This window comes from Manis javanica, chromosome 15 (genome assembly GCF_040802235.1).
Source record: "Manis javanica isolate MJ-LG chromosome 15, MJ_LKY, whole genome shotgun sequence".
NCBI lineage: Eukaryota > Metazoa > Chordata > Mammalia > Pholidota > Manidae > Manis > Manis javanica.
In genome coordinates this window covers 39167024-39193449 of record NC_133170.1, presented here as the reverse complement: position 1 = coordinate 39193449, position 26426 = coordinate 39167024, and the positions used below count along the sequence as shown (strand labels likewise).

At 42.8% G+C, this 26426-nt stretch overlaps 2 protein-coding genes across 5 annotated transcripts in view; one reads left to right on the top strand and one right to left on the bottom strand.

Moving 5' to 3' along the window:
• Nucleotides 1-3634: 3634 nt before the first annotated feature.
• On the bottom strand, nucleotides 3635-18216 carry EAF1 (ELL associated factor 1). The gene is made up of 6 exons (XM_073223964.1): nucleotides 17845-18216; nucleotides 15913-16007; nucleotides 13989-14125; nucleotides 11732-11922; nucleotides 9512-9742; nucleotides 3635-6828 (listed from the first exon to the last, which is right to left on the bottom strand). Exons 1-6 carry the CDS (start codon nucleotides 18212-18214, stop codon nucleotides 6782-6784), a joined length of 1071 nt encoding a protein of 356 aa, XP_073080065.1. The 5' UTR covers nucleotides 18215-18216; the 3' UTR covers nucleotides 3635-6781.
• Nucleotides 18217-18340: 124 nt separating this feature from the next.
• The window catches only part of METTL6 (methyltransferase 6, tRNA N3-cytidine), a 42540-nt gene continuing 34454 nt past the window's right edge, over nucleotides 18341-26426 (top strand). For 3 of the 4 annotated variants that reach the window (XM_017650136.3, XM_036995490.2, XM_036995486.2), the window contains exons 1-3: nucleotides 18341-19002; nucleotides 19110-19483; nucleotides 20180-20314. In XM_017650136.3, coding sequence (XP_017505625.1) covers nucleotides 19262-19483; nucleotides 20180-20314 — 357 coding nt within the window. In that variant the 5' untranslated portion in view covers nucleotides 18341-19002; nucleotides 19110-19261. The remainder of the gene's footprint in view (nucleotides 19003-19109; nucleotides 19484-20179; nucleotides 20315-26426) is intronic. The other variant, XM_073223965.1, reaches the window with a different exon arrangement.

Below are 26426 nucleotides of genomic sequence, written 5' to 3'. Positions count from 1 at the left end.
GGTCAAAGGTAATTGAAGAGGGACTGGGAGTGTGGGGAGGGGAGGGAGATGGCTTGAAGGCTAGGAGAACTTGGGACGGGCAGCAGGTGGTGCAGAGGCTGGGATTTTGAGCTAGGAGGCGAAAAGCTTCGATATAGGGAATCTCCTTCCATTTTTTCAGGCACTGGCAGTAGTTAAAAAGATCGCGAGTGATGTTAGGATCAAGAGTTCCCCCTGTGGGCCATTGGTTGTTATTGTCTAGGGGGTATGTCAGCTAATCTTGGGAGCAATATTTATGGAGAAGTTTTGGTTTTATATCAGGCGTCAGGGAGAAGGTAGCCAGATGCTTAAGCAGGCATTCAAGAGGTGAACTTTCAGGGAGGGATGAGGAGGCTCCCATGGCTAAAGGACAGAGGAGGAGACAAACAGGGGAAGACGAACGGAGATCCTCGGACTGGAAGCAGACCGCAAGGAGACAAAGGGCGTCCCAGATGATCCTTGGTGGTCTGCGGAAACTCGTATACGAGTCGGAATTTCTTAGGAAGTGTGGGTCATCACCCAGGCTTCTCTAAGAAGGCAGAGTGCCGGAGTCACGAGGTACCTAGTACTAGGAATTTTCAGCAGACAGAACGGATTTTGGCGGACGGAACAGAAGGAGGAGGGGGGGAAAGGGAGCATTCTCATCTGCAAAGGAGTCACCTTGTTTATGGCTGTTGGAGGGGGGCCTGAGGGTCCGCCACAGCCATGAAGGCCTGAGGCGGGGAGAGTTCCCTCCTCGTCCCCGAGCATGAAGGCCTTGCCAGACGATCACGGTCAATGGCACTGCGATAGCTCGGGGAAGAGTGGCCCACCCTGGGGAAATTTTGCTTAAAAAGTTTCGGCACTGATGGAAGGGATGGTGAGTGCGTTTATGACTGTCGGAGGAGGGGCCTGAGGGTCCGCCGCAGCCGTGAAGGCCTGAGGTGGGGAGAGTTCCCTCCTCCTCCCCGAAAATCAGGGCCTTGCCGGACGATCACGGTCAATGGCATTGCGATAGCTCGGGGAAGAGTGGCCCACTCCGGGGGGGAAAACTTACCTAAAGGCCAGAGAGGAGTGGTGAGTGTGATGAGCCAGCGCCGGAAAAAGAGGACGAGGGCAAGCTGCTGCTGGTGTCGGGGGGAAGACGGGGCCCAGTTGGGGTGTCCTGTCTCCCGGGTTTCAGCACCAATGAAAGGAAAGTAGCAACACACCGCAGCAATTCACCGGAGAAATCCGCTTTATTAGGGAAAGGTGCTGGGTTATATAGGAAGGGGCATGGGGTGATTGTGGTGTTACTTCTACAGGGCTGGTGGCTATTGGCTAGGTGCTGGGATTGGGAGGGGGGCGAGAGGTGATTGGGCTTCAGGTGGAACCAAGGACCCCCCCCCCCACAGAAGAGAAGCCGGAAGTTCGCCATCTTACTGGTGGGGGCCCTTCACTCACCAAGGGAGGTTTTATCCTGGGGCAGTGGCTCTCAGACTTAAAGGCTTATTAGAATGATCTGAACAGCTTGTGAAAATAGAATACTGGGTGCCATACCAGACTGACTCAGCAGGTCTGGGGTGGTGCCTGGGACATTTCTAACAAGGTCCCAGGGAATGCTGAGGTTGCCAGACCAGGTACTGAATTTTAGAAACTCCTCCTCTGGGGAGCTGTGTCATTTGACAACAATGGCAATCAAGCAAAATTGATGGGAGGCAAGGGGAACTTGTGGGGGTGGTGGTGGCTCTTTTATACTCTTCCATTAAAGTGGTGGGGGTCTCTGTCCCTTCTTGAATCTAGGTGGGCTTTTGACTGCTCTGACCAATAGAATACTGTGGACATGATACTCTGTGACTTCCCAGGCTAGATCATAAAAGGCTTTGCACCTTCTTAGAACATTTGCTCCAGACAAGGCAGCCATCCTGTAAGAAGACTGACTACCCTGAGACTGCCATGCTAGAGATGCCTTGTAGGCCCTCTGGTTGATGGTCACAAATAATTCTGCTTCCAGCCACACCCAACACAGTGTCAGATGAGTGACACCAGCCTGGATTCTCCAGTTCTGCCCACCTGCCAAATGAGTACCACTGAGTAACCTCAGTTGATGCCACAAGGAGAACTAGAACTGCCCACTCAAGCTCTGCCTTAATTCCTAAGCAACACATTCCATAAGATGGTTGTTGTTTTAAGCCACTAAGTTTTGGGGTATTTGTGACTTAGCAGTAACTGGAATCCTGCTGTAGGCTAGAAAGAGTAGGAGGGGAGTGAACGACATGCACTGAATCAAGGGGGATGTGCCACCCCTAGAGGAGCACTGGCTTGGGTTTGGTGCCCTCCACAGGGACCATGAATAGAAATCAGCCTTAACTCCTACAGAACTTGGGTTGGGCCAGGAGAAAAGCTGTAGCTGGCAGAGAACTTAGTGATCATACAGCCCAGTGTTCTCCACCATGGTGGTGAAATGGGTACGTGGAGGGAGCAGACTGACTGCAATCATCTCCTAATTCTCACATCTCCCCACCTCCACAACTTTCCAAGGTACTTTGCAACTCCTCCAACAATTGGAGTATATTGTCCCACCTCCTGCGACTTGCTTTGGCCAGGGATGCATTAGGAATTGTGACGAAGGCAGTTGTGTCTCCTCTCTCTAGCGCCTCTGCCTTCGCCATGACAATATGCCCAGGCTAGGGCGCTAGAGGGGTAAGACACTGAGCCGACCTGAGCTGGCCCGGCTGTGCTGGCCAAGGCTGTCCTAGATAGCTGAACCTGTCAACTGCAGGCATATGAAGGCACCTTCAAGACCAAAATGGTCCAGCAACACCCAGCCTAAATCGCCAGTCCAGACTTGTGAGCAAAATAAATGATTATTTGAAGCCTTTGAGTTTTGGGATGGTTTGTTACATATCACTGCAGTGGCAACAGTTAACTGAGGATCAAACTCCCTTAGACCATAAATGAGCATCACCACTTACCCCGATATCCTGGTTCAAGTCTAGCTTCTATTTTCACCTAGGGAAATGGGAGCTAGCTGCCAAATTAGCAGCGGGGGACTTTCAGCCTAGATCTCAATATGCAATTGCATTCAATCCAAATTTATTCAGCACCCATTAGGTGAAAGACCAAAGAGAATTAAAAAGGAATATGGTCACCACCCACTAGGAGTTTACAATCTATCAGGGGAGCCAAGACCACAAGACAGATGGCATTGCTGTATCAGAGGTGTGAACGGAAACAGAAGGCAAGATCACTTCCCATCAGCAAGTCACTTGGGAGCCAGAGGTGTATGTGGGATGGATTTGAGTGTGTGAGGAACGGCATTCCAAGGGGAAGAAATTTGGTGAGCTAAAATGCCTCAATAATATGCCTACAGGTTCAGTTTAACGATTGCATGGTTCTCAGACCCCAAACTAAGCCTGCCTTTCCAGATCAAGTAAAATGGTCTCAGATGCCATGTGGCTTGCTAAAAGTAATCCTTTAGTTTTGTTGTTCACATCTTTTAAAACTGAGGTACATACCCTAATGGTGTATTGGTCATAAACACCATATTAAAAAGGAATCAACTTAGACAGGCTCAAGCACAAAGGATATCCTACATTTTTCACTGCTCTAGCTCACTGATTTCTAGTAAGAAAATAAAAACCGCAAAGACATGAAGTGTATTGCTGACTTTCATTTTTTACTTAGATATAATGATCTTTTAAGAAAACCAAAAAAAACTTTACACAGAAATGTAAACATGCACGTCTACTTCATAATTAAACAAAATAAACTTTTAGGCATAAGATTTTAAAAATCATTAAAGAATAAGACAATGAACCCAAGAGAAAAATAACAGAAGCAACAAAAACATATTTCATAACTCTTCATTTGGTCTTGTCTTCCAACCTACTGGTTAAAGCCTGAGTTTTAGAAACTCTCCCATCCTTACTAAACGTAAATATCCAATTTGGTTGTACCTAACATATGTTCACATAACAGACTATTACTCTTTCAAAATAATGTAATAAATACATCACACATACACACACACCACCACACACACACACACACACACATACACACACACACACACACACACACACACACACACACACACACCTTACTTAACTAGCCTCTCAAATACGGAAGTAAGGATTTGGAATTTTCAAGTTTTCCCACCCCTGAAGCACACACATAGAAAACAATGATTCTGCTATAGAAAAAAGGTTAATGAGTGGCATCATTACAAACCTCTAGTTTGTCTGTATTACTTTTCCAAACCACATCTTCACTGTGGCCTGCTACGGCTCCTTGGATGCTTCCAGCTTAAGTCTAGTGACCTGCAGTATGGCAGACACTATATAGAGCAAAGAACAGGCAATTTTAACAATTCACGTAAGAGATTTTGAAATCATGAATATAAGCTGGAAAGTTTTTAGCAGTCTCCAAATGTCTGGAATGTTTTCTGTCTACCCTCCATACTCTACTGGCTGTTTTCTCTGTTTCTGTCCCACAGGCATGAGCATCTGATCTATTCCTGGGGACACCCCAGGAAATAGAGATGAGAGTAACAGTGTGCTTTCCAAAGGCTCACACCAACCAGACTTCAAGCAAGAGGAAGGTCAGTACATGCACAGAGCACTCCACTGGGCTGAAGAGAGGAAGAATCCACAAGGACAGCACCTCAAGGATGTGGCTTGGCAGGGGAAGGGGGCAGAGAGATGGCTGGTCAGGGGTGCTGAGGGCAAGTACTCTGTGAGGCCAAATTCTTGATCACCAAGAAAAGAAGATTCCTTACTGCGGTGGGTAAAGCTGGAAGATGATGGAAAGAACCCCCAAGGCTTTGTGCACAGTACCAAATGAGAGCTGTGCTAGAGGACAACCGTGCAGTGTTGGGTAGGATGAAGACAGGGGAGGGCCTGAAGCCAAACCCAGCGCTACATGCAAGCATTTCCTATGCAAAAAACACGCCCAAAGCCACAGTTCTGTCTATATAAACAAAGACTTGGGGAGAAAAAAAAAGGAAGGAGAGGTTTAAATAGATATTTTTAGTTCAAGTTCCTAGAACCTGCCCCGACTTGAGCAAGAGCAGTGAAATAATTCCCACCTTCAGTAACAATTCAAGTTTCCCAATCATGCCTTTACCTTCCCTGAGCTGTCACTACCAAGGAATTAAAAAGCAATTATCAACTCATTTCAATGAAGTTCTTACCTGCCATTAAATCTACAAAACCTCACAATGGCTGGAACCCACGGCAGGGTGTGTACCATTCCCTACACCTGGCAGAGTGATGGGAGCATGCTGCTGGACAGCTCCTGGCCCATGCCTCCAGCTCACTGGGGTCAGTGTGGGAATGAAACACGTGGCTCTATAAGGCATAATACTCTAGCCAAAGCCCCCACCATGGATCACCTAATTCCTTTCCGGGTCCAGACTGCTACCATCTATCAGCTGGGGAGGGAGAAGCCATCCGAGTGGGTGGACCCAAGGGAAAATCATTCTTAATGTTCTTGATACCCAATGAAGCAAGTAGATGGCAATTTCTCAGGACATACTCATTCAAGTTACAAGAATGGGCTACTCCATACTAATTATGGGATGATCTACCACACATTCACTCAATATGGAACATTTACTAGTGACCAGTTTCCTACAACAGATTCATTTGGAAACTACACTGCAGAAGGCTTTGTGACTTTCTTCTAGTTGTTTATAAAAATACAGATCAGTGTGGGAGTCAGACAGAAACAGTGGTACAAAAGAATGAACAGAAATACCTTATCAAAGAATGTGTTCATTTCATATTGCAGAACTCCTCTCTAGATTCTGGTTTTTGGAAACCTGCGGCTGGTTCAGAAAGGTTTTTTCACTAGACCTCTCCTTCCATTCCTGCCTCCCCCTACTACAATCCACCGAGTGGATAACACATAGTATGGATCTATGCGGAATGAAGCGCCCCAAGTTAACTGAATCATGTGCAGCTGCTGGTGTCATCTGCTTACCCAGGTGCATGCATTCAGGGACGTCAGGGACTGAATGTAAGCTATAAGTACCCATTTTCTTTTGGAATCCAATAAAAGCTGCTATGTACAGCTGTTAAGCCCATGTGTAAGAACCTCTAATTCTAACAAATGAGATTCAAAGGAGGGAACAGTGGTAAAAGCCTGGGCTGGGGAGCAGGAAACTGGCCATAAGACAGCTGTGTGCTTCCTTTCCCTTATCTATAAACGTGGAGATTGAACTAGCAGAACTCCACTGTCCCACCCAGCTGATACTCTAGGACTCCATCTTGAAGCATTTTTTACACAGGCTTGTCAGGCTAGGCCAGACAATATTTCCTTACCACTTTGTGTCAACAGCTAAAGTGGTTTTAACATCCTTCTATGCTGCAGTTTGAGGTTCCCCTCTCTCCACTACCCCTCAAAGATTGTGTTTTATTTCACTGGTGCAAATCACTTGGCCAAACTGGTGGCTGCTGAGGTTTAAAACTGGATCACTGGCCTGGCGAATATATGGCTTTTGAGTAACCTCAACCATGGCATATTTGCCTGTTTTTCATTAACAGTGTTAACCAAATAGAAATATAATTCTGTTCTTCCATAGATCTACTTACACTTTGAAACATGAGATTGTTCAAGAATCACACAAGAAAATCACCCATCATCACTAAGTTAAAGACTTGAATATCTGGAAGCTCAAGAGCCTCAAACTCCTATTACAGTCACTGATCCATATTTCCTCTTGGCGATGGACTCCATGCTAAAGGAACCAAATCTTTCAGCGTATTTGTGCACCCAGAAGTTGATTTTGAAAGCTCTGGTGCTAGTCGTCACTGTCACTGCCAGACTCACTCAACTGCAAGTCATTTCCTGCAAAGAGAGAACAGAATCAAACCCAAAGCACACAGTTTAGGACCGCTTCCCCAAAATTCTTTGATTGACTGCCTTGGCTATCACACTACAGTAAAATCGGGCCAATTCAATTTCATTAGGGAGGAAAATTGATTTGGCTTGGTGAGAAAACTGGTTTAGTCAACATTTTTAAAGAAATGTTATTTTTGTTATCTGTATAGCACAGCATTGCTGCTTACTGGGATAGAACAGGGGAGTAGGCCAGACTACCTTTAAAAATGTTAATAAGTAGCAAAGAAATATTTACAAATAACTGAATCACTCTCTAGTAGACTTCACAGTAAGTTGCTTTATAAAAGCTGAAGTAACACCAAGTTGGGCTTCCCGTTATGGAAGCTGAATCCTGTTTCTACCAGCAATGTGCTAATCTTATCCCCTATGGTGAACCCCTGCCTAGGATCTTTCCATTACTTTAAACCTCAAATCTGAACTAATGAGCTATATAAAGCCTCCAACTTTGGTTTAGTGTGCCGAATTTAGGTTTTAGGAGTGAAGAATGTAAGTAGTGAACATTTCAATCTGACAGTAAGAATAATAGGACCAAGATGATACCACTTGGATTACAATGAAACTGAACATCTGACTTCTGGCCAGCTCTTCTCAAATTCTGTTCTGAGGACCCTGGGGTTCCTGAGACCCTTTCAGGAGGGTCTTTCCTTTTCTAATTATAAACCTGTGTCATGCCAGATTTTCTTCATACACTTCAGCCCAAACAATTTATGAAAACAGATTGAATGCAGAAGCAGATTAAAGAGATCTGCAAAGTTTTAGAGCAATATTACTCTTCTTAATAAGTATTTTTTGATTTGGCTAATTTTTCACAGAACTATTTTTGCTGACATGGTTATTGTTCTTTTAAATGAATTACTAAGTATTTTAAATACTTGTTTTAATTTCTAATATGGCAAATATTGACAGATATAAGCCACATACACAAAAGCTCTTCGGGGTCCTCAATAATTTTCATGACTTTAAATAAAGAGTTCTGCGACCAAAAAATGTGACAACTGCTACTCTAGACTTAGGGAAAGAATGGGGGCATGGCAATAGCTAGTTACTTCAGTTAGCTAAGCTGAGCATGATCCCCTTACAAAGCAAGACGATGTGTGTCTAACAGGTTAGTGTAACTGGAGATGAATAGTCTGTTTCTAAATTTCTTATATAATTGATGTGATCCAGATTCAGCCTGATACATTTGTTTTCTGAGGGGAGAAGATATACAGGTTAACACTCAAGAAAACAACGTTATTACTTTGTATTTTTATCAGGGCTTAGCAAATTTGTGCTATTTATAAAATTGTGTGATTTTAGGGTTGATAAGTTGGTTCCAGCTGATGATCCTAGCTTACCTAATTCTAGTACTTTATCATATATAAGGTATGCAAAGCTTAAGGTCTTGTCATTTGCAGGGCTGTGAGCCAGGAAGATTTGGAGCTGTGGAGAGCTTAAGGGTAGTTAAAGCATTGGGAGGTATGTCACCCCCATTGGGCCATTTTTGGTTCTTTCTAGGAGGAAGGAATAATTTAGCACTGATGGAGCAAATGAACTGAGTTAAAGCCACAGTAGCTGCCTGGTACTTTTCCACGATGAGTACCAAACTCCCAATGTGAAACTTCCTATCCCTAGCCAACTTGAGGAGAGAATCAAAGCATATCCTGGTATCCAGAATATGGGCCCATATAATGGGATAACAGACACTGTAACAGTGTTGAACTCACTCAGGTAGAAGGGCAAGGCCTAGTGTAGTGTTTCTTTACTGGGGGTGACTTTGCCTCCAGGGGACAGCTGGCAATGTCAAGACATTTTTGGTTGACATAACCAGGTGAGAAGAGGGGATGCACCTTGCATCTAGTGGGCAGATGCTCTGAACCATCCCTCAATGCATAGGACAGCCCCCCCACAAGAAAGCTTTATCTGGCCCCAAACTGTCTATAGTGCTGAGGCTGGGAATTATCTTTGGTCCTCAGAAGCAGTGTTAACTAGATTAGCTCCCTCACCCTTGCTCCCAGACCTTCGAACCTCCTCAGAGGAAACTGTACCGGAGAGAGCATTCACGAGGTTCTGGGGAAACAAGAGCACAGAGACCCAGTACTCTTCTCCTCCTCCAAAATAAACACATTTTTTCTTGTTTTTGTTTCCCTCTGTTTTAACATCAACTGCCTTGAAAGTGGACAAGACATTACGTCTGCTCCTTTCCCTCTTACAAAAGCCTAGTTGGTCTCCAAACATATCCTGATGGCCTTGGTTCCCAAGTCTGTGGGTTGTCTGAACACATCCGGAGGCACTGGCTTCTTGGGACTGTAAAAAGACCTGGAGGTGGCAGTGTGGCAGCAGGCAGTACCTCGAACAGCTGGTGTATGCAAAAATTAAGAGCCTAAGTTCATGTATCAGCATTTTCCAGAACGCATAAAATCTGCTTTGTACCAGTGGGGGGAAGGAAACAGAACAAATTTCAGTTTTGTGCTTTCCTCTTTTACTGCTTGGTAACTTACTTCTTTCTGCTCCAAGTTATCTGTCAGGATCTTTTCTTATGCCTTACATAACTTCAGGTTTATAGATCCTGGTGTAAGAGTAATAGAAGCTGCACGTCCAGCTTGACATGCCATCGTGCTCTCAGCCAGAAAAGGGAAAGCAGACTTACTGAGGGTGTTCATGAGCTGGCTGCTCCCCTGTGGCCGGCTGGTGCCGTTGGCAACGGCTGGCCTGCTGCTGTAGGGCTGCTGGTGTGAAGACTGCGGGGGAGATGCAGGGCCACTGTCCTCGCCCCCACTGCTGGAGCTATCGTCATCGCTTCCCGAAGAGCTCTCGGAGCCTGAGGAGCTGCTGTCACTGCTGCTCATCTGCTCAATGATGTCGACTTCAGCCCTCAGCTCTGCAAGGCAACGACTCGTGGGTCAGCACAGCAACTGCTCTCCAGGCAGTAGGCTGACCCTGTGAGCGGTGTGCCCGCAAAACCGACAGCAGTGAAGAACAACACAAGACACACTCCTTCTTCTCAACTCTTTCCAAATGCACAAAATGACCCAAACCAAAACCAACAAGCAAAGAAAACTGCCTCCAGAGAAGACGATGGAAACATTATTTAGGGTCACAATATAACTAAAAAGCCAACTGTCTGAAGATAATGGGTGTTCTATTTAAGATATGAGTTAAAGGTCTATTTTGCCCTCATCTACTTAAAAAAAAAAGATTATGAATTTGGAGATTAAATACCAAGAAAGAAAAATATCATGCTAAAAGGTGGAAAAAAATTTGACTAGGAATGGGAAGGTCCAACTGCTTGTTTTGGATTTATCTCTAGCCAGTAGTGAGACCCAGGGAGAAGTTAATCAATATTCCAAGACACTAGAAAAATGAAGGGCTGGTACAGACAACCTCTAAAGTCTTTTCCAGCTTTCATGTCCCACGAATGAACTGAGGCTTGCAGGAGGAACCATGTGACTGAAGAAAGATGGTGGAACAACATTTCCCTGCTGCCCTCCTTAGACAGTGGACAGACAGCCATGCCTGTTAGGTACCACATTTTTACAGATGTAAAGGAGGGAAGGAAAAACATGTTTCCTAACCATTTCACTTTCGCTAAAACACTCAGGACTCATCAAGGAAGATGTCAGATGTTTCTCCCACATACCATGTGGCCTTAAACAACTATGGCTCCTTCAGGCATAACTGACAATAGCTGATGACTCAAAGTCCACTTCCTGTTCAACTAAAGTGAAAAATTCCACAGACAGCATTCCACTACCCATGAAGGAAAAAAAAAGTCAGAAGGCTTAAAAACTGTGCAGAGAGTGATTTCAAATGCTAAAAGCATTTCTGTAAGTTAGAAAAAGGAAACCTTCCAAGGACAATGCTCTATCTTTCCCTGCTTACTACTGTTAGGGATTTAATTTTGTTTTGTAGACGTTCACAAATATGAAACACACTTACCTGTTGGCAGCCGTGCTCAGAAAATAGCGCCCCATGCAGGGCAGCCGGAAGGCCCCGAACTTCCTAATGACAAATCATCCCACACCACTAAACTACATGCTAATTGCGCCTTGGCATAAGGACCAATGAGACCCACCAAATGGTTATGCTAATAAGGCATATGGAGCCGCACCAACCAGGTCAGAGCATGAGAACTATATAAGCAAGCCTCTCCTTCCCCTCTGGGTCCTGCCCAACTCATTTGTTTCACAAAGAGCTGAAGAATAAAGCTTTCTGCAGAAGAATCCTGCTGTTGTTGCATGCTGTTCTTGCCGGCGAGGACAGGGCACGCAACACTTCCCCTCCTAAATTCCTAAAAGTCTAGACAACTAAACCACCCACTGTCTGAGGAGAAAGCCAAGGGAAGCTTCTGTCTCAGGTCTGCTTGAAGAAAGCTGACCTGACTTCTGTCTTTCTAGGTCAGTGTCCATTTCCACTGGTCCTCAGGAAGTTTTTGCATTTATACACTTCTGTGTTTACAAAGCCCTGGGCATGGTGTTTTAAATGTCCCTCTAACCTGATACTACACTCACATCCATACATATGGTTTTTAACCCCAATGCCTTAGATTATTTTTCTTCTTCCAAAGCCTTAAAAGTACACTATGTAGACATTTGGATGACAGTCACACTTGTTTAAATCCTGGGCCTCGGGGCAAAAAGCTGCAAAGGTAATCACAATTCACGTCAGTCCTCGTGACTCCCCTTTGTCAAATGAGACTAGTGGTAGGAGCCCCCACCCTCGTCTCCTCTGGCACAGTGCACTCTGCAGGAGCCTCTCAGTGGCAGAAAGGGACCACACAGTCTTTTGCACCCAGCAGCCCTGTGATTGCCACAAAAAACAGGAACCTCCCACTGAGGTTGCTACCATGTCCCCAGAAAATGCTCTTTACCTCTTTTAATGTCATCGAGCTGTGGTTCAGGTGAGAGGTTGTCTTTTACAGGTGAAGTTTTGGGTCCAGTTGGAGGCTTCGTTGGAGCTCTGAATGGCACCGGTGGAGGTGGTGGGGGGGGCTGGGACGGCTGTGGTGGACGAGGTGGCTGCTGTTCCATGCGGGCTTGGATTTTGCTGCTCCCCTCAGCTCTGAAAGGAGACATGAAACCAGAAAGGCAAAAACAGTGGTTTTCAAACTTGTCCAGGTGACCAAGTACCTGGAATTTTCTGTAGAACCCCATGCTCTTTACAAACTGCTTTAAAATACTGATATTTGTAATTTTATCACATGAACTACTCACTCAACCACTGTCTTACATTCCAGGATTGCATTTGGCACCAGAGATACACAGATGAATGAAACAGACTTGCTGCCCTAAAAAGTTCACACTGTATAGCCAGCAGATAAAACAAGTATGTAGGATACAACATGTTTATGAAACCACTTTACTAGTAGAAAATGACTATTTGAATTGTGTGCAATATAAAGTTATAATCACATGTATATGACTTACTAAATAAAACTGGCTCTTGAAGTACTGGCCAGTTTGCACATTTTCCCATTATCTCTTTACTGCTGGCTCATCTTGTCACACACCAGCTTCTGCCGGCAGCCAAGCAAAGCATTCTCCGTTAAAATGAGAAAATCCTACCTATTAACAATTTCTTTAGTTAATGGACTAGCCCAGCGGTTTTCAAACTTTGGTGTGCACACCAGTCATCTGGGGATCTCATTAAAAAGCACATTCTGACTTACTATGTCCTGAAATTCTATACTTTTAACAAGCATCCAAGTGATAGACTGCTAGCTCCCAGATGACACTGAGTGCTAAGAGAAAGGCCCACAACCACAATTAATGATCAAAAGAGCGACAGCAGCAGCTGGATCCTGTAGGCAATTCATACCGACACATCCATGGCAGGAAGGAGCAGGGGCTCTACAGGGAATTGCCTGGGACGCAGCTACCCTCTGCACAGGACTTGGGTCACAGTCCCACTAATCCTCATCTCCAGCAGAGCCCTTTTTTTAAAAAGTACAACAACAGTACCTTTCTAAAAGTTGTTTGTAAAGACTAGATAGAGACGTAAAGTCTGGCACTTGGTAACCCCTCAGTAAATGGTAGCTGCTTTTATTTTTTGTGGAATGAGTGAAGAAAAAGGCTGAGGAAGTATAAACAGAAAAACCTCATTCTAAAATGTAATTACTTATTACAATAAATTTTGTATCACAACGTAAGAATAGAACCACTGGGTTACTTTTATTTACAGAATGAATTTTAACTAAAATAAAATCTAGTTGGCTTCATATTAGACATGAAATGTTTGCCAAATTAAATATTTAAATGCTCACTATTCAAAAATATAGCCAAAGCTATTCTTTCATAATTATAAGCCTGTGAATTTAAACTTTACCCTTTAGGAGGTACTCTGTCAACATCCACGAGATTAATAAAAATCGATTTAGTTATAAAGGATGCCCCCCCTTCTCCCAATGGCTTCCATGTTTTAGGTCTTAAAAGCATTATTTCTTTTTGCATTTGATGGAAAGATATTTTACTGACTTGTCTCAGAAGATGCAGGCAGAATTCTACTCTTGAGATTATTGCAAGGACACTGAGTACCCAGATGCTCACTTCCGTATAAAATATTTGAATAGATATGTGGATAAAATGAGAGTTCCGGTGGCCAGGATTCTTACCTGGCTGTGGTTGACTAGCTCACTGCATACCTGTGGGCACTACATGGCTGTTGACTCTATATAAAGAGCTCTGCCCAGTGCTCTGGGTGCAACACGGTGGCAGGGCTGCAAGGCTGCAGGAGAGCAGAGCAGAGGCTGGAGTGGTGGCAGCGCCAAGGACAGAGGCCCAGAGGATGGCTCTGCGGGACGACTGTGCAGAGAGGCCCAGGGGACAGCTGTGTAGAGAGGTAGAGAGGCCCAGAGGACGGCTGTGTGGACAGAGGCATCCAGGGGCAAGAGGAGAGACTGGCTTGCTGCATGCAGATTCACTCTGAGTGAACGGGATTTTAGTGACTGACCTGCCACCTGGAAATAAAGTTGGGTATAACCCTTTCACCCCAAAAAGCATTCTGCTGTCAATTTTCTTTGGTCACACTGAATCCATAGTGAACTTGCCTGGTGATGAAACCCACTGGCAAGACAGGTGATACCAAGATATGGAAACATCATATCAATCTGCATCCAGTTATTCACATACCTTGTTTTCTTGACCTGAATGCTGCTACTGAGTTTTTCCAGGACATATTCACCGGTGTCGTGATTAATAATAAGAACACAGTCTTTCTGGTAAGGCCGCTTGTTTCCCTTGAACACAGTCATTGGTGGTGTGGACCCCTATATGCCACAGAAGTGGAAGATGATCAAACTAAACATACCGACTAGGAATATGAAAACCAAATTTACAGGTGACTAGCTCATCAACTCTTATCAAAGCTACTCATAACAGAATGATTTCTAATTTAACTTGACTTCCCTGGCAAAAAGAAAGGGGAAATAATAATAATACAGCAAGAACTCATGACTGTGCAACTGGTTCTAAGTAATCAAGAAAGGTGATATGAGTTTTTTAGATTGCTATACATTTTCCCAGGGATTCAGGAAACATTACCAATAATGGTAACATGTGAACTGAGAAAAATAAATTAGCCATTACTTGGTATTAGACTAAGTAGAACTTTCACTATGAGAAGTAAAACTAATGACTGATCTCTGTATTTCCTTGTAATTGGGGACTTTTATAGAGCTTCCCTCATGCAAAATAACCAACAGAGCATTCTCTAAGGGTGGTTCATTATTCTGCTTAGCTCAGAGTAAGCACATTATGCCACTCATCCAACTACACTCTGCAATTGGCATCCCACTGCTCTGAGACCATAGAACAAAATCTTTAAACCAGCCATTAGGGCCTTCAGTTTCACCCTAAACCACTCACCCCTGGGCTCTGCAGGCTCCAGAGTATCTCTAGATCCTTAAGCTCTTTCTTAAAGGCGTTCAACAAGGTTACTGCCTGCTAGATCCTGCTCCTCCCTCTCTTTCTTCAACCTTCAGTTCTGCTCAGAGGTCACTTCCTTAGGGAAGCCCTCCCAGATTTTCTAAAATAAATGCTATGCTTTCTTCTTGTATTTATCTGAACTCCAGATCGCAAGCTCCACAAGGGCAGTAAATGTGCTTGTTTTGTTCAAGATCCTATACTCAATGCCCAGAATGGGCCAGCGCACAAGCACACAGTAGGTGCTCAATTAATATTTGCCAAATATAGGATTTAATCCTTCAAAAACTGCTTGGCTCCTTGACCACTTATTTATGTAGCAAAAATTCAGATCTAGAAGGGCCCTAAGGGACCATTAACATAATCCCTTCTTTTTGCATTTGGGAAACTCAGGTCTGAAGGGAGATGATGTAACCTGCCAGAGACCTTAAGTAATGAAACAGCAATTTGAACTGACAGACAAGTAATTTTTTTCTCAGCACAAAGCTTCCCATGTTTCCTTGTCCAGAGCCTTTCATTCATTCTCTTGTTACCAAGAACTTATTCCAGGACAAGGCTGTAACATTCAATGACACGTTTTTAAGAGTATTTTATCTGATTCTTCAGGCTTTGGGATCAGAGTGCTACCTTGGGCAATGCTTTAAGAAAAGTCTTTCTCCACAAGGGTTCTCAATTTAGCTTTTAACTAGGTTCAGCTAAGTTACCTGAGTGCTCTGAAATGATCAACCTTCACTTCATCCTTTGCCAGATATCTGAAAGCCGTCAGCCTGCTCCTGACTGCCGTAACTCGTGGCTTAGCAGCCCCACACTTCTAAACTGCTGGTGCCGTATCAGTATGGCACCTAGGGCTTTTCTAGTTGGAACTGCCTAAAAGAAGGTCTAGGTGTCCAGACTCTCTGCTGTCTACTTTGTAGCAAGGCTGGGGAAAAAGAGTTTGGAAAAATGGCAATTTAAATCATTTTAACTCAAGCACCTGGGGAGCATGAATTCCATTACACCCCCAAAATTCCTCTTTTCCTTAGTTGGCACTTTCAAAATCTAGAAAATCTTAAAGAGTAGGAAATTCAAATTGCAGTAACAGAATATAAGGACTCACTGTGATTCCACATTAAAAACAATGGAATGAACTTACAGGGATATGTGGCAGTGTAATTGTGACTTCATCTCCTTTGCCAACCTGAAGCTCTCCTTCACAAGAAGTGTCTATAGATGCTGGCTTAAAGTCATCTAAGGGAAAAGGAAAAAAAGCATTACTCTACTAGCTTACTTATACTAAGAGCTTCATGGGCATTTTCACTTAAGAATTAATTTTTTAAATTACTCATCTAAATGGAAAATACAAATAATTCAGAATTTCTGAAAAACTATTTCAGTGGAAAATGTCACAAGTACAAAAGCAGAGAGAACAGTACAATTTGCTGTGTACCATTACCCAGCTTCAATGATTACCAAATCAGGGACACTCTTGTTACATCTATGCCTCCACATACTTTTCCTCCCATTCTCACTGGATTATTTTGAAGGAAAAAAAAAAAGCAAGAATTTATATACCATTTTATTAAGCAAAGATATTCCCTATACACAAGTGACAGATGAAAATTAATGCCTTATCCCCAGTGAGGTGTTTTATTAGGGTTGTTGTGAGGATCAAAAGCAACAGAGCATTTTAAAAAGATTCTGTGATTATAAAGCCCTATATGAAATATGAAAGGCCATGGCATCATGTAAGCTGATTTTATTTTGCATAGGAACTGTCAGAAGTAAGATTTGCCACACTCAAGTTCGAGTTTAACAAAGATACTCCTGTAGGTATTGGGAGCAGATGGCTGAACTGTATCTCCAAAAGTTAATTTTGCCGATGTTTCTGAACTGCAGTTGTAGGATAACATGAATTGTCATCCTATTCCATTTTAACACACACCTGCCTCAAACTGCAAGTCAGGTGCATATGTGAAGTGTCTCAACTTAAGTCCCATATTGTCTTTCACTCTACTAAAATATCAACTTAGTAAACTGCTCAGGAAATGATGCTTCTATCACATTCCCGACCAGAATCCTCCCTCTAAAACAGCTGATCTGCTGTCAGTAGAAGTAAGTATAGTAATGGCAAAGCAAGTGACCACAGAAAGATGGAACTTCATTATCTATCACGCCCTCCTCTAATGTGTTGAGTCACATCTATTAGCTCCTCTGACAAAAACAAGTCTTAACCAGCATTAGCACTACTAAGACGGAAAACCAGGAGCTTGCTTGTGAAACCAGAGGCATGGATGCTCAGTCAGCCATTCCTAATATCCAAATCTTTACCCAGTGGAAGTGCCCTCCCTTAACAGAGTCTGTAATCATGCAGAAAAAGAAGGTCAGCATAATGACTATTTCAACATTCTTTAGGCCTGTTCTGCTTCCAAACATAGATCAAGCTTTAACTTATTCCAGGCTCACAAATTCTAATTTTACTACTCACCCACAAGGAACTTGGTCCTGAATTAGAGTCAGGATAGTATAGGTGACCTCAAAAGACATCAGTTAAATGAGGAGGATGCGGATTCTCTGGGGATGACGCGCAGTGTTAGGGTGACGAGAACAAAGACGGACGACAAGGAAAACAGGGAAGAAGAGAATGAACAGGAGGGAGTAGAGGAGGTTCAGGAGCAAAGGGAGGAGTCCTTTAAGTGTGGAGAACCCTGGTGGGGTGAACAGAAAGGGGCGGGGTTGGGTTAGGGGGACAACTGGATTCTGATGTGGGGTCGCAGCCTTTCGGTAATAAAAGAGTGTAGGGGCGGCCTGGGAAGGGCTAGGTAGGGCCGGGGAGAGCAAGAGGAAGGTCCCGACGCCTTTCGGAAGAGGTTTGGGACCGCGAGGCAGAAGTTGGGAGTGACGAGGGGTCTGGTTTGGAAGGAGTAAGCGAAAAGAAACCGACGGGAGGACCTGGGGTAAGGGCGCAGGGAGCCGACGCCGGCAGGGCTTCCCCGCACTCAGGACAGCCGAGGAAAGTGCGGAGCGCGCCGAGAAGGGCGAGAGGCGCCGGAGCGGCCGGGGGCGACCATAGGGAGCTACGACTTACAGCGAATCGTGTGGAAAGAGGCCCGCGGCCGCTTCTCGAAGCTCTCTCCCAGCCGCAGGCAGTGTTCCTCGCGGTCTAGCAGAGGGTTCGCCGTCCCGTTCATGGCCCCGCAAGGGCCTCGCACCGGGACAGGCGCTACCCTGGCGCGGCGGCGGCCCGAGCTTTCGGGGCCGGCGTCCGGGAGAACAGTGCTCCCGAGACACCGCTCCGGAGCACACAGGCAGCCCAGCAGGAGCCCACCCGGGGCCGAAAGCCAGTCCCACCCTCCGCGGCGGAGTCGGGGAAGGTTCTCGGGGAGCAAGGCCTCGGGACTTCCGGCGTCGGGGCGGGACTTCCGTGTCCGTAGCGGAAGTGGCGGGGGCTGTGCCATGGGGAAAGGATTCCACCCGGGGAACCCCAGTTCGAGGGCCTCGGGGCTATACTTCCAGGGCCAGGGCCGCCCCGCGTCGCCTCCCAAGTTCTGCGTCCGAAGTCTGTGTCTGCTTGATGGCCGCGCCCTGCCCCTCCCGGTGAATCTGGGAGCTGGTGACGGTTAGCGGGGCACGCTGCGGGCTAGCGCGGGTCCGGGAGCCCGTACGGCCGGCTCTCCGCAGGCCCTATCGGCCCCGGCGGCCCAGTTTATCCCGGAGGTCCGGAGACGGATGGGCTCTTCGGGACCCCACGCCGCGTCATTGGGGCTCTTCCCGGTTGCGCCATGATGAAGATGCGAGGCCAGGTCCTTCCTGCAAAGCGCCGCCCTCTGGTTCATGAGACAGCTTCTCGGGCGTGCAGTTAGACTCTGGCCGCCCGCGCTCTGCTCCGTCTCCCTGGAAACCCTGAGTCTCTGTCCTTGGGTGACTGAACCCACAGCTGTCCAGCAATCGGCAGCTCGCCTCCAGTTCGGGCAGCTGTTGTTTTTAAGTCACCCCTTTCACGGACACCGAAAATTGGCGAGTATTTTCTCTCAGGTTGCCTCAGTGAACTCTTGGGAGTGTCCTTTTTCTAAACTAAACCGACTTATAATAGTTGGCTTATTCTAATTTGAATTGGAGTTCGGTGCATGAGATCCCTGGCCACTGAATGTAAACCCTCCGAAGGCAGGGACTGGCTTGGCCCTCTTTGTGACCTCCTGTACAGTGGGCAGGATTTTGTGAAGAGTCGGCATATAGTAAACGTTTGGTGAGTTTAATACTGTTTGGCGAAAGAACTGTTTGGCATATAATACTATTTAGTGAAAGAACTGTCTTAGGACTACTAACCAGAATCTCATTCTTTTTCCTGTGAAGCACCCAGTTTTCTCTGAGTCATGAACCCACCCCGAGGAACCACATCTGAGAAAATCCTGCCTATGTCTGCAACGTCCGCTTGGATTTCTCAGGTTTATTCAAGGATGGAGAATCTTCAGCCGTGCTAAATATATTACCTTCAACTTAGTCAGATGGCTTTGCAAAGAAAAGGGCTGCAGGCAAGGATTCTCAGCTCTGAGGAAGTGGAGAAATTGAAAAGAGACCAAACTTTAGTGTCTGATTTTAAACAGCAAAAACTGGAACAAGAGGCTCAGAAGAACTGGGACCTTTTTTACAAAAGAAATAGTATTAATTTCTTCAAAGACAGACACTGGACCACCAGAGAGTTTGAAGAGCTCAGATCATGTAGGGAGGTAAAATAATATTACACCTTATTTGAGCTGTTTTTCATTTAAAATGTGTAGAAGAGAGGTGTTTATTGCATCCCAATGGGGAGTGGGAGGTAGAGAATTTATGAAGTCTACCAGAATGCTTTGTACCTTAGAAACTGTTTGGTCTCAAGTAGTTTTAGCAGTTCCTGGGTTGTATAATAACCTGTGGAGAGAGAACTTTACTGGGCATTTTCCATTTCTTTAAAGCTAATCTGAAAGTTGTAAATATTAAACTTGTACTGAGTGATTCAGGTCATAATAATGATGAATACTTTACCATCGGCCTTTTCTAGAAGTTTACATGTGTTCTGTAATATAAGCCTTGTAATGACACTGAAGTAGATATCAGTCTCATCCTCACTTGCCGATAAAATTGAGTCACAAAGCTGTTTAAGTGATTTGCCCAATGATGAAATACAGGGGTGAGAGGAGGAGTCTAGATTTGGGTCCAGGGACTTTTGCTCCAGAGCCTGTTAGCCCTTACGCTGTGTTTTCTCCACACCAAATTGCCCGATGTTGGACAACAAATGAGGTAGTAGTATTAGCTTTTGATTATTAGTTCACTCACTGTCTGCTCCATAGGGCCAGGGACCTTGTCTTTTGTGTTCTGGACTTTTTTAGTTTGGTTTGTTTCTCTATGATGCAAATATACTGTAACTTTGGGTTTTATTTCCTCAGTTTGAAGATCAAAAATTGACTATGCTTGAAGCTGGTTGTGGGGTTGGGAACTGTTTATTCCCGCTTTTAGAAGAAGACCTGAATATTTTTGCTTATGCCTGTGATTTTTCTCCAAGAGCTGTTGAATATGTCAAGGTTGGTACACTATCCATATGTTCTTTTCTGTTCCTGTTTTTAGACTTGCCTTCTGTACTCATTTACCAAATTCCAGAAGCTAACCAGCTGTGATCACCATGAATGTAGTTTTCCTGCTTATATACAAATATAGTACATACATAGACATACAGCTTTATTCAGAAAAGTAGAAATAACAAAACACCCATATACTTACACCCAGATTTAATGATTGCCAATATTTTGTTACATTTGCTTTATAAACTTTTTTTTTCTGAACTGTTTCAAAGTAAATTGCAGATATAAAGACACTCCACTACTAAATATGTCTGCATATGTCTTCAAAAAAATACTTTACTACATGACCACAATACACTTACCATAACTTAACAAAAATAACTATAATTTCCTAATGTTGTTAGTAGTCAGTCCAGATTTAGATGTCGCCAGACAGTCCCAGGTGTCTCTTATAGCTGTTTAATCAAGTACTATGTCTTACACATCATTATGCTACCTTAAATCTCCTTAGCATAAAACATCCCTGCCCTTCCTTTGACCTTTTTCCCCACTAACTTAGGGTTTTTGGAGAGCAAATCATTTTCTGTAATGAGGCCCCACATTCCAAATTGGCCTGATTGTTTCTTTGTATCATTGTTTAACTGTTCCTCTATACCTCATATTCCTGTAAACTAGAAGTTAGCTTTAAATCAGGTAAAAGATTTTTGGCAAAAATACTTTAATAGGTGATGCATCTTTTCATGTTGCATCGTGTCAGAGGGCAATAATGTCTGGTAATAATATTTGAGTGCAGCTAGTTCTATCACTGGGTTAAGGTAGTAACTACCTTATTTCTCTGTTGTACAGATGTTTCCCTTTGCCATTAATGTATATATGGGGGATACTTTGGCAACATGCAAATACCTAGTTTCCATCAACTTTTCACAGTTGTTGCATCCACTAGACTTTTTTTAAAGAACAGAATCACTATAACTTGTTTTCTTCACACTCTATTTAGCACATATAGGTCTAATATGTTTTAATTACCTATTGTATATGTCATACTTTAACAATTACCCTGTTGATATTTATTTAAATTGTTTCTAAGTTTTTGCTCTTACAAGTAGGGTTAATGTAATCAGCATTATACACATGATCCCCAGAACACGTGTACACGTAAACAGATGTGTTTCTCTATGGTGGATAATGGATGAAATAGAATTCCTTAGAGAAAGAGCATGGACACTTAAATTTGATAATGCCAAGTGTCCTTTCAGAAAATGTTACCAATTTATTATTTCACCACTAATACAAAGATGCTTTTTCTCTATGCCCTTAACATTTTATATTTTATTATATCTCCTAATCTTAAGGGCAAAAAATGCCTTCCTGTTTTGTTTATTCCTTATAACCAGTGAGGTTGAAGACTTTGTAACGTGTAAATAAGCATTAGTTTTTCTTCTGCTTGTGAGTTCCTTTATTCTATCTACATATTTATCAAGAGCCTATGTGTGCCAATTACTGTTCTGAACAGTACTTTTCTGGGACTAAGTAGTGAACAAAACAGATGAAACCCCATTCACATGGAGTTTATTGTATGAATTGTCTCTTTATGACTTTTACCCATTTTTCTGCTATTTTATTTTTAGGATACATTCTGGATATTCTGTCATACTTGTCACAAACATTCTAGTTTAACATTGTTTTATACAATTTAGGTCATGTCAAATTAATCTTTTTCTTTTGAGGTGCTAAAGTTTTATGATTTGTTTAGGAATTCTATAAACACATATATTCTTTTTGTATTTTTAGTTATTATGTTTCCTAATTAATCTGGGGAAATTTTGGTCATTATTTCTTCAGCTATGTTCTCTCTTCTCCTGGGATTCCCATTACATGTATGATAGACATTTGCTATTGTGTCACAGCTCTTTGATGCCTTTGTTTTTTAGCTTTTATCTCAGTGCTTTTTCAATTTGTGTAATTTCTAGTGTCCCGTCTTCAAGTTCATTGATTCCTTCTTAGGCATTCAGTGTTCCTGTTGATGATCCTATTAAAAGTTTCATTTCTGTTACTGTTTTCTGTTTTTGTTTTGTTTTTATAGTTTTTTTTTTGGTATCATTAATCTATAGTTACATGAGGAACATTATGTTTACTAGACTCCCCCCTTCACCAAGTCCCTGCCACAAACCCTATTACAATCACTGTCCATCAGCGTAGTAAGATGCTGTAGAATCACCACTTCTCTATGTTGCACAGCCCTCCCTGTGCCCCCCCCGACATTATACATGCTAATCGTGATGCCCCCTTTCCTTTTCCCCCCCTTATCCCTCCCTTCCCACCCATCCTCCGCAGGCCCTTTCCCTTTGGTAATTGTTAGTCCATTCTTGGGTTCTGTGATTCTGCTGCTATTTTGTTCCTTCAGTTTTTTCTTTGTTCTTATACTCCACATGCGAGTGAAATCATTTGGTACTTGTCTTTCTCTGCCTGGCTTATTTCACTGAGCATAATACCCTCTAGCTCCATCTATGTTGTTGCAAATGGTAGGATTTGTTTTCTTCTTATGGCTGAATAATATTCCATTGCGTATATGTACCACATCTTCTTTATCCATTCATCTCCTGATGGACACTTAGGTTGCTTCCATTTCTTGGCTATTGTAAATAGTGCTGCGATAAACACAGGGGTGCATCTGTCTTTTTCAAACTGGGCTGCTGCATTCTTAGGGTAAATTCCTAGGACTGGAATTCCTGTGTCAAATGGTATTTCTATTTTGAGCTTTTTGAGGAACCTCCATACTGCTTTCCACAATGGTCGAACTAATTTACATTCCCACCAGCAATGTAGGAGGGTTCTCCTTTCTCCACAACCTTGCCAACATTTGTTGTTGTTTATCTTTTGGATGGTGGCCATCCTTACTGGTGTGAGGTGATATCTCATCGTGGTTTTAATATGCATTTTTCTGATGACTAGTGATGTGGAGCATTTTTTCATGTGTCTGTTGGCCATCTGAATTTCTTCTTTGGAGAACTGTCTGTTCAGCACCTCTGCCCATTTTTTAATTGGATTATTCACTTTTTGTTTGTTGAGGTGCATGAGCTCTTTATATATTTTGGATGTCAACCCTTTATCAGATCTGTCATTTATTAATATATTCTCCCATACTGTAGGATACCTTTTTATTCTATTGATGGTGTTCTTTGCTGTACAGAAGCTTTTCAGCTTGATATAGTCCCATTTGTACATTTTTGCTTTTGTTTCCCTTGCCCAGGGAGATATGTTCATGAAGAAGTTGCTCATGTTTATGTCTAAGAGATTTTTGCCTATGTTTTTTTCTAAGAGTTTTATGGTTTCATGACTTACATTGAGGTCTTTAATCCATTTCAACTTTACTTTTATGTATGGGGTTGCATAGTGATCCAGTTTCATTCTCTTACATGTAGCTGTCCAGTTTTGCCAACACCAGCTGTTGGAGAGGCTGTCATTTCCCCATTGTATGTCCATGGCTCCTTTATTGTATATTAATTGACCATATATGTTTGGGTTAATGTCTGGAGTCTCTATTCTGTTCCACTGGTCTGTGGGTCTATTCTTGTGCCAGTACCAAATTGTCTTGATTACTGTGGCTTTGTAGTAGAGCTTGAAGTTGGGGAGTGAGATCTTCCCCCACCTTATTCTTCCTTCTCAGGATTACATTGGCTATTCGGGGTCTTTGGTGTTTCCATATGAATATTTGTACTACTTGTTCCAGTTCACTGAAGATTGCTGTTGGTATTTTGATGGGGATTGCGTCAAATCTGTAGATTGCTTTGGGCAGGATGGCCATTTTGATGATATTAATTCTTCATAGCTAGGAGCATGGGATGAGTTTCCATTTGGTAATGTCCTCTTTAATTTCTCTTAAGAGTGTCTTATAGTTTTCAGGGTATAGGTCTTTCACTTCCTTGGTTAGGTTTATTCCTAGGTATTTTATTCTTTTTGATGCTATTGTGAATAGAATTGTTTTCCTGACTTCTCTCTCTATTAGTTCATTGTTAGTATGTAGGAAAGCCACAGATTTCTGTATATTAATTTTATATCCTGCAACTTTGCTGAATTCTGGTATTAGTTCTAGTAGTTTTGGAGTGGAGCCTTTAGTGTTTTTTTATGTATAATATGTCATCTGCAAATAGTGACAGTTTCACTTCTTCTTTACCAATCTGGATTCCTTATATTTCTTTGTTTTGTCTAATTGCCATGGCTAGGACCTCCAGTACTATGTTGCATAACAGTGGGGAGAGTGGGCATCCCTGTCTTGTTCCTGATCTCAGAGGAAAAGCTTTCACCTTCTTGCTATTCAGTATGATGTTGGCTGTGGGTTTATCATATATGGCCTTTATTATGTTGAGGTACTTCCTCTCTATGCACATTTTGTTGAGAGTTTTTATCATGAATGGATGTTGAATTTTGTCGAATGCTTTTTCAGCATCTATGGAGATGATCATGTGGTTTTTGTTCTTCTTTTTCTCTATGTGGTGGATGATGTTGATGGATTTTCAAATGTACCATCCTTGCATCCCTGGGGTGAATCCCACTTGGTCATGTTGTATGATCCTTTTGAAGTATTTTTTAATTCGGTTTGCTAATATTTTGTTGACTGTTTTTGCATCTACATTCATCAGGGATATTGGTCTGTAATTTTCTTTTTTGGTGGGGTCTTTACCTGGTTTGATATTAGGGTGATGTTGGCTTCATAGAATGAGTTTGGGAGTATTCCCTCCTCTTCTATTTTTTGGAAAACTTTAAGAAGAATGGGTATTATATCTTCTCTGTATGTCTGATAAAATTCCGAAGTAAATCCATCTGGTCCAGGTGTTTTGTTCCTGGGTAGTTTTTTGATTACCACTTCAATTTCTTTGCTGGTAATTGGTTTGTCTAGATTTTGTGTTCCTTCCTTGGTCAGTCTTGGAAGGTTGTATTTTTCTAGGAAGTTGTCCATTTCTTTTAGGTTTTCCAGCTTGTTAGCATATAGGTTATCATAGTATTCTGTAATAATTCTTTGTATTTCTGTTTCTGTGGGGTCCGTTGTGATTTTTCTGTTCTCGTTTCTGATTCTGTTGATGTGTGTTGATTCTCTTTTTCTCTTAATAAGTCTGGCTAGGGGCTTATCTATTTTGTTTATTTTCTCAAAGAACCAGCTCTTGGTTTCATTGATTTTTTTCTATTGTTTTATTCTTCTCAATTTTATTTATTTCTTTTCTGATCTTTATTATGTCCCTCCTTCTGCCGACTTTAGGCCTCATTTGTTCTTCTTTTCCAAATTTCAATAATTGTGACGTTAGACTATTCATTTGGGATTGTTCTTCCTTCTTTAAATATGCCTGGATTGCTATATACTTTCCTCTTAAACTGCTTTTGCTCTGTCCCACAGAAGTTGGGGCTTTGTGTTGTTGCTGTCATTTGTTTCCATATATTTCTTGATCTCTATTTTAATTTGTTCGTTAATCCATTGATTACATAGGAGCATGTTGTTAAGCCTCCATGTGTTTGTGACCCGTTTTGCTTTATTTGTACAATTTATTTCTAGTTTTATACCTTTGTGGTCTGAAAAGTTGGTTGGTAGAATTTCAGTCTTTTTGAATTTACTGAGGCTCTTTTTGTGGCCTAGTATGTGGTCTATTCTGGAGAATGTTCCATGTGCACTTGAGAAAAATGTGTATCCTGTTGCTTTTGGATGTAGAGTTCTATAGATGTCTTTTAGGTCCATCTGTTCTAATGTGTTGTTCAGTGCCTCTGTGTCCTTACTTATTTTCTGTCTGGTGGATCTGTCCTTTGGAGTGGGTGGTGTGTTGAAGTCTCCTAAAATGAGTACATTGCATTCTCATTCCTCCTTTAATTCTGTTAGTATTTGTTTCACATATCCTGGTGCTCCTGTGTTGGGTGCATATATATTTATAATTGTTATATCCTCTTGTTGGACTGACCCCTTTATCATTATGTAATATTCTTCTTTATCTCTTGTAACTTTCTTTGTTTTGAAGTCTGTTTTGTCTGATACTAGTACTGCAACACCTGCTTTTTTCTCCCTGTGGTTTGCATGGAATATCTTTCTCCATCCATTGACTTTTAGTCTGTACATGTCTTTGGGTTTGAGGTG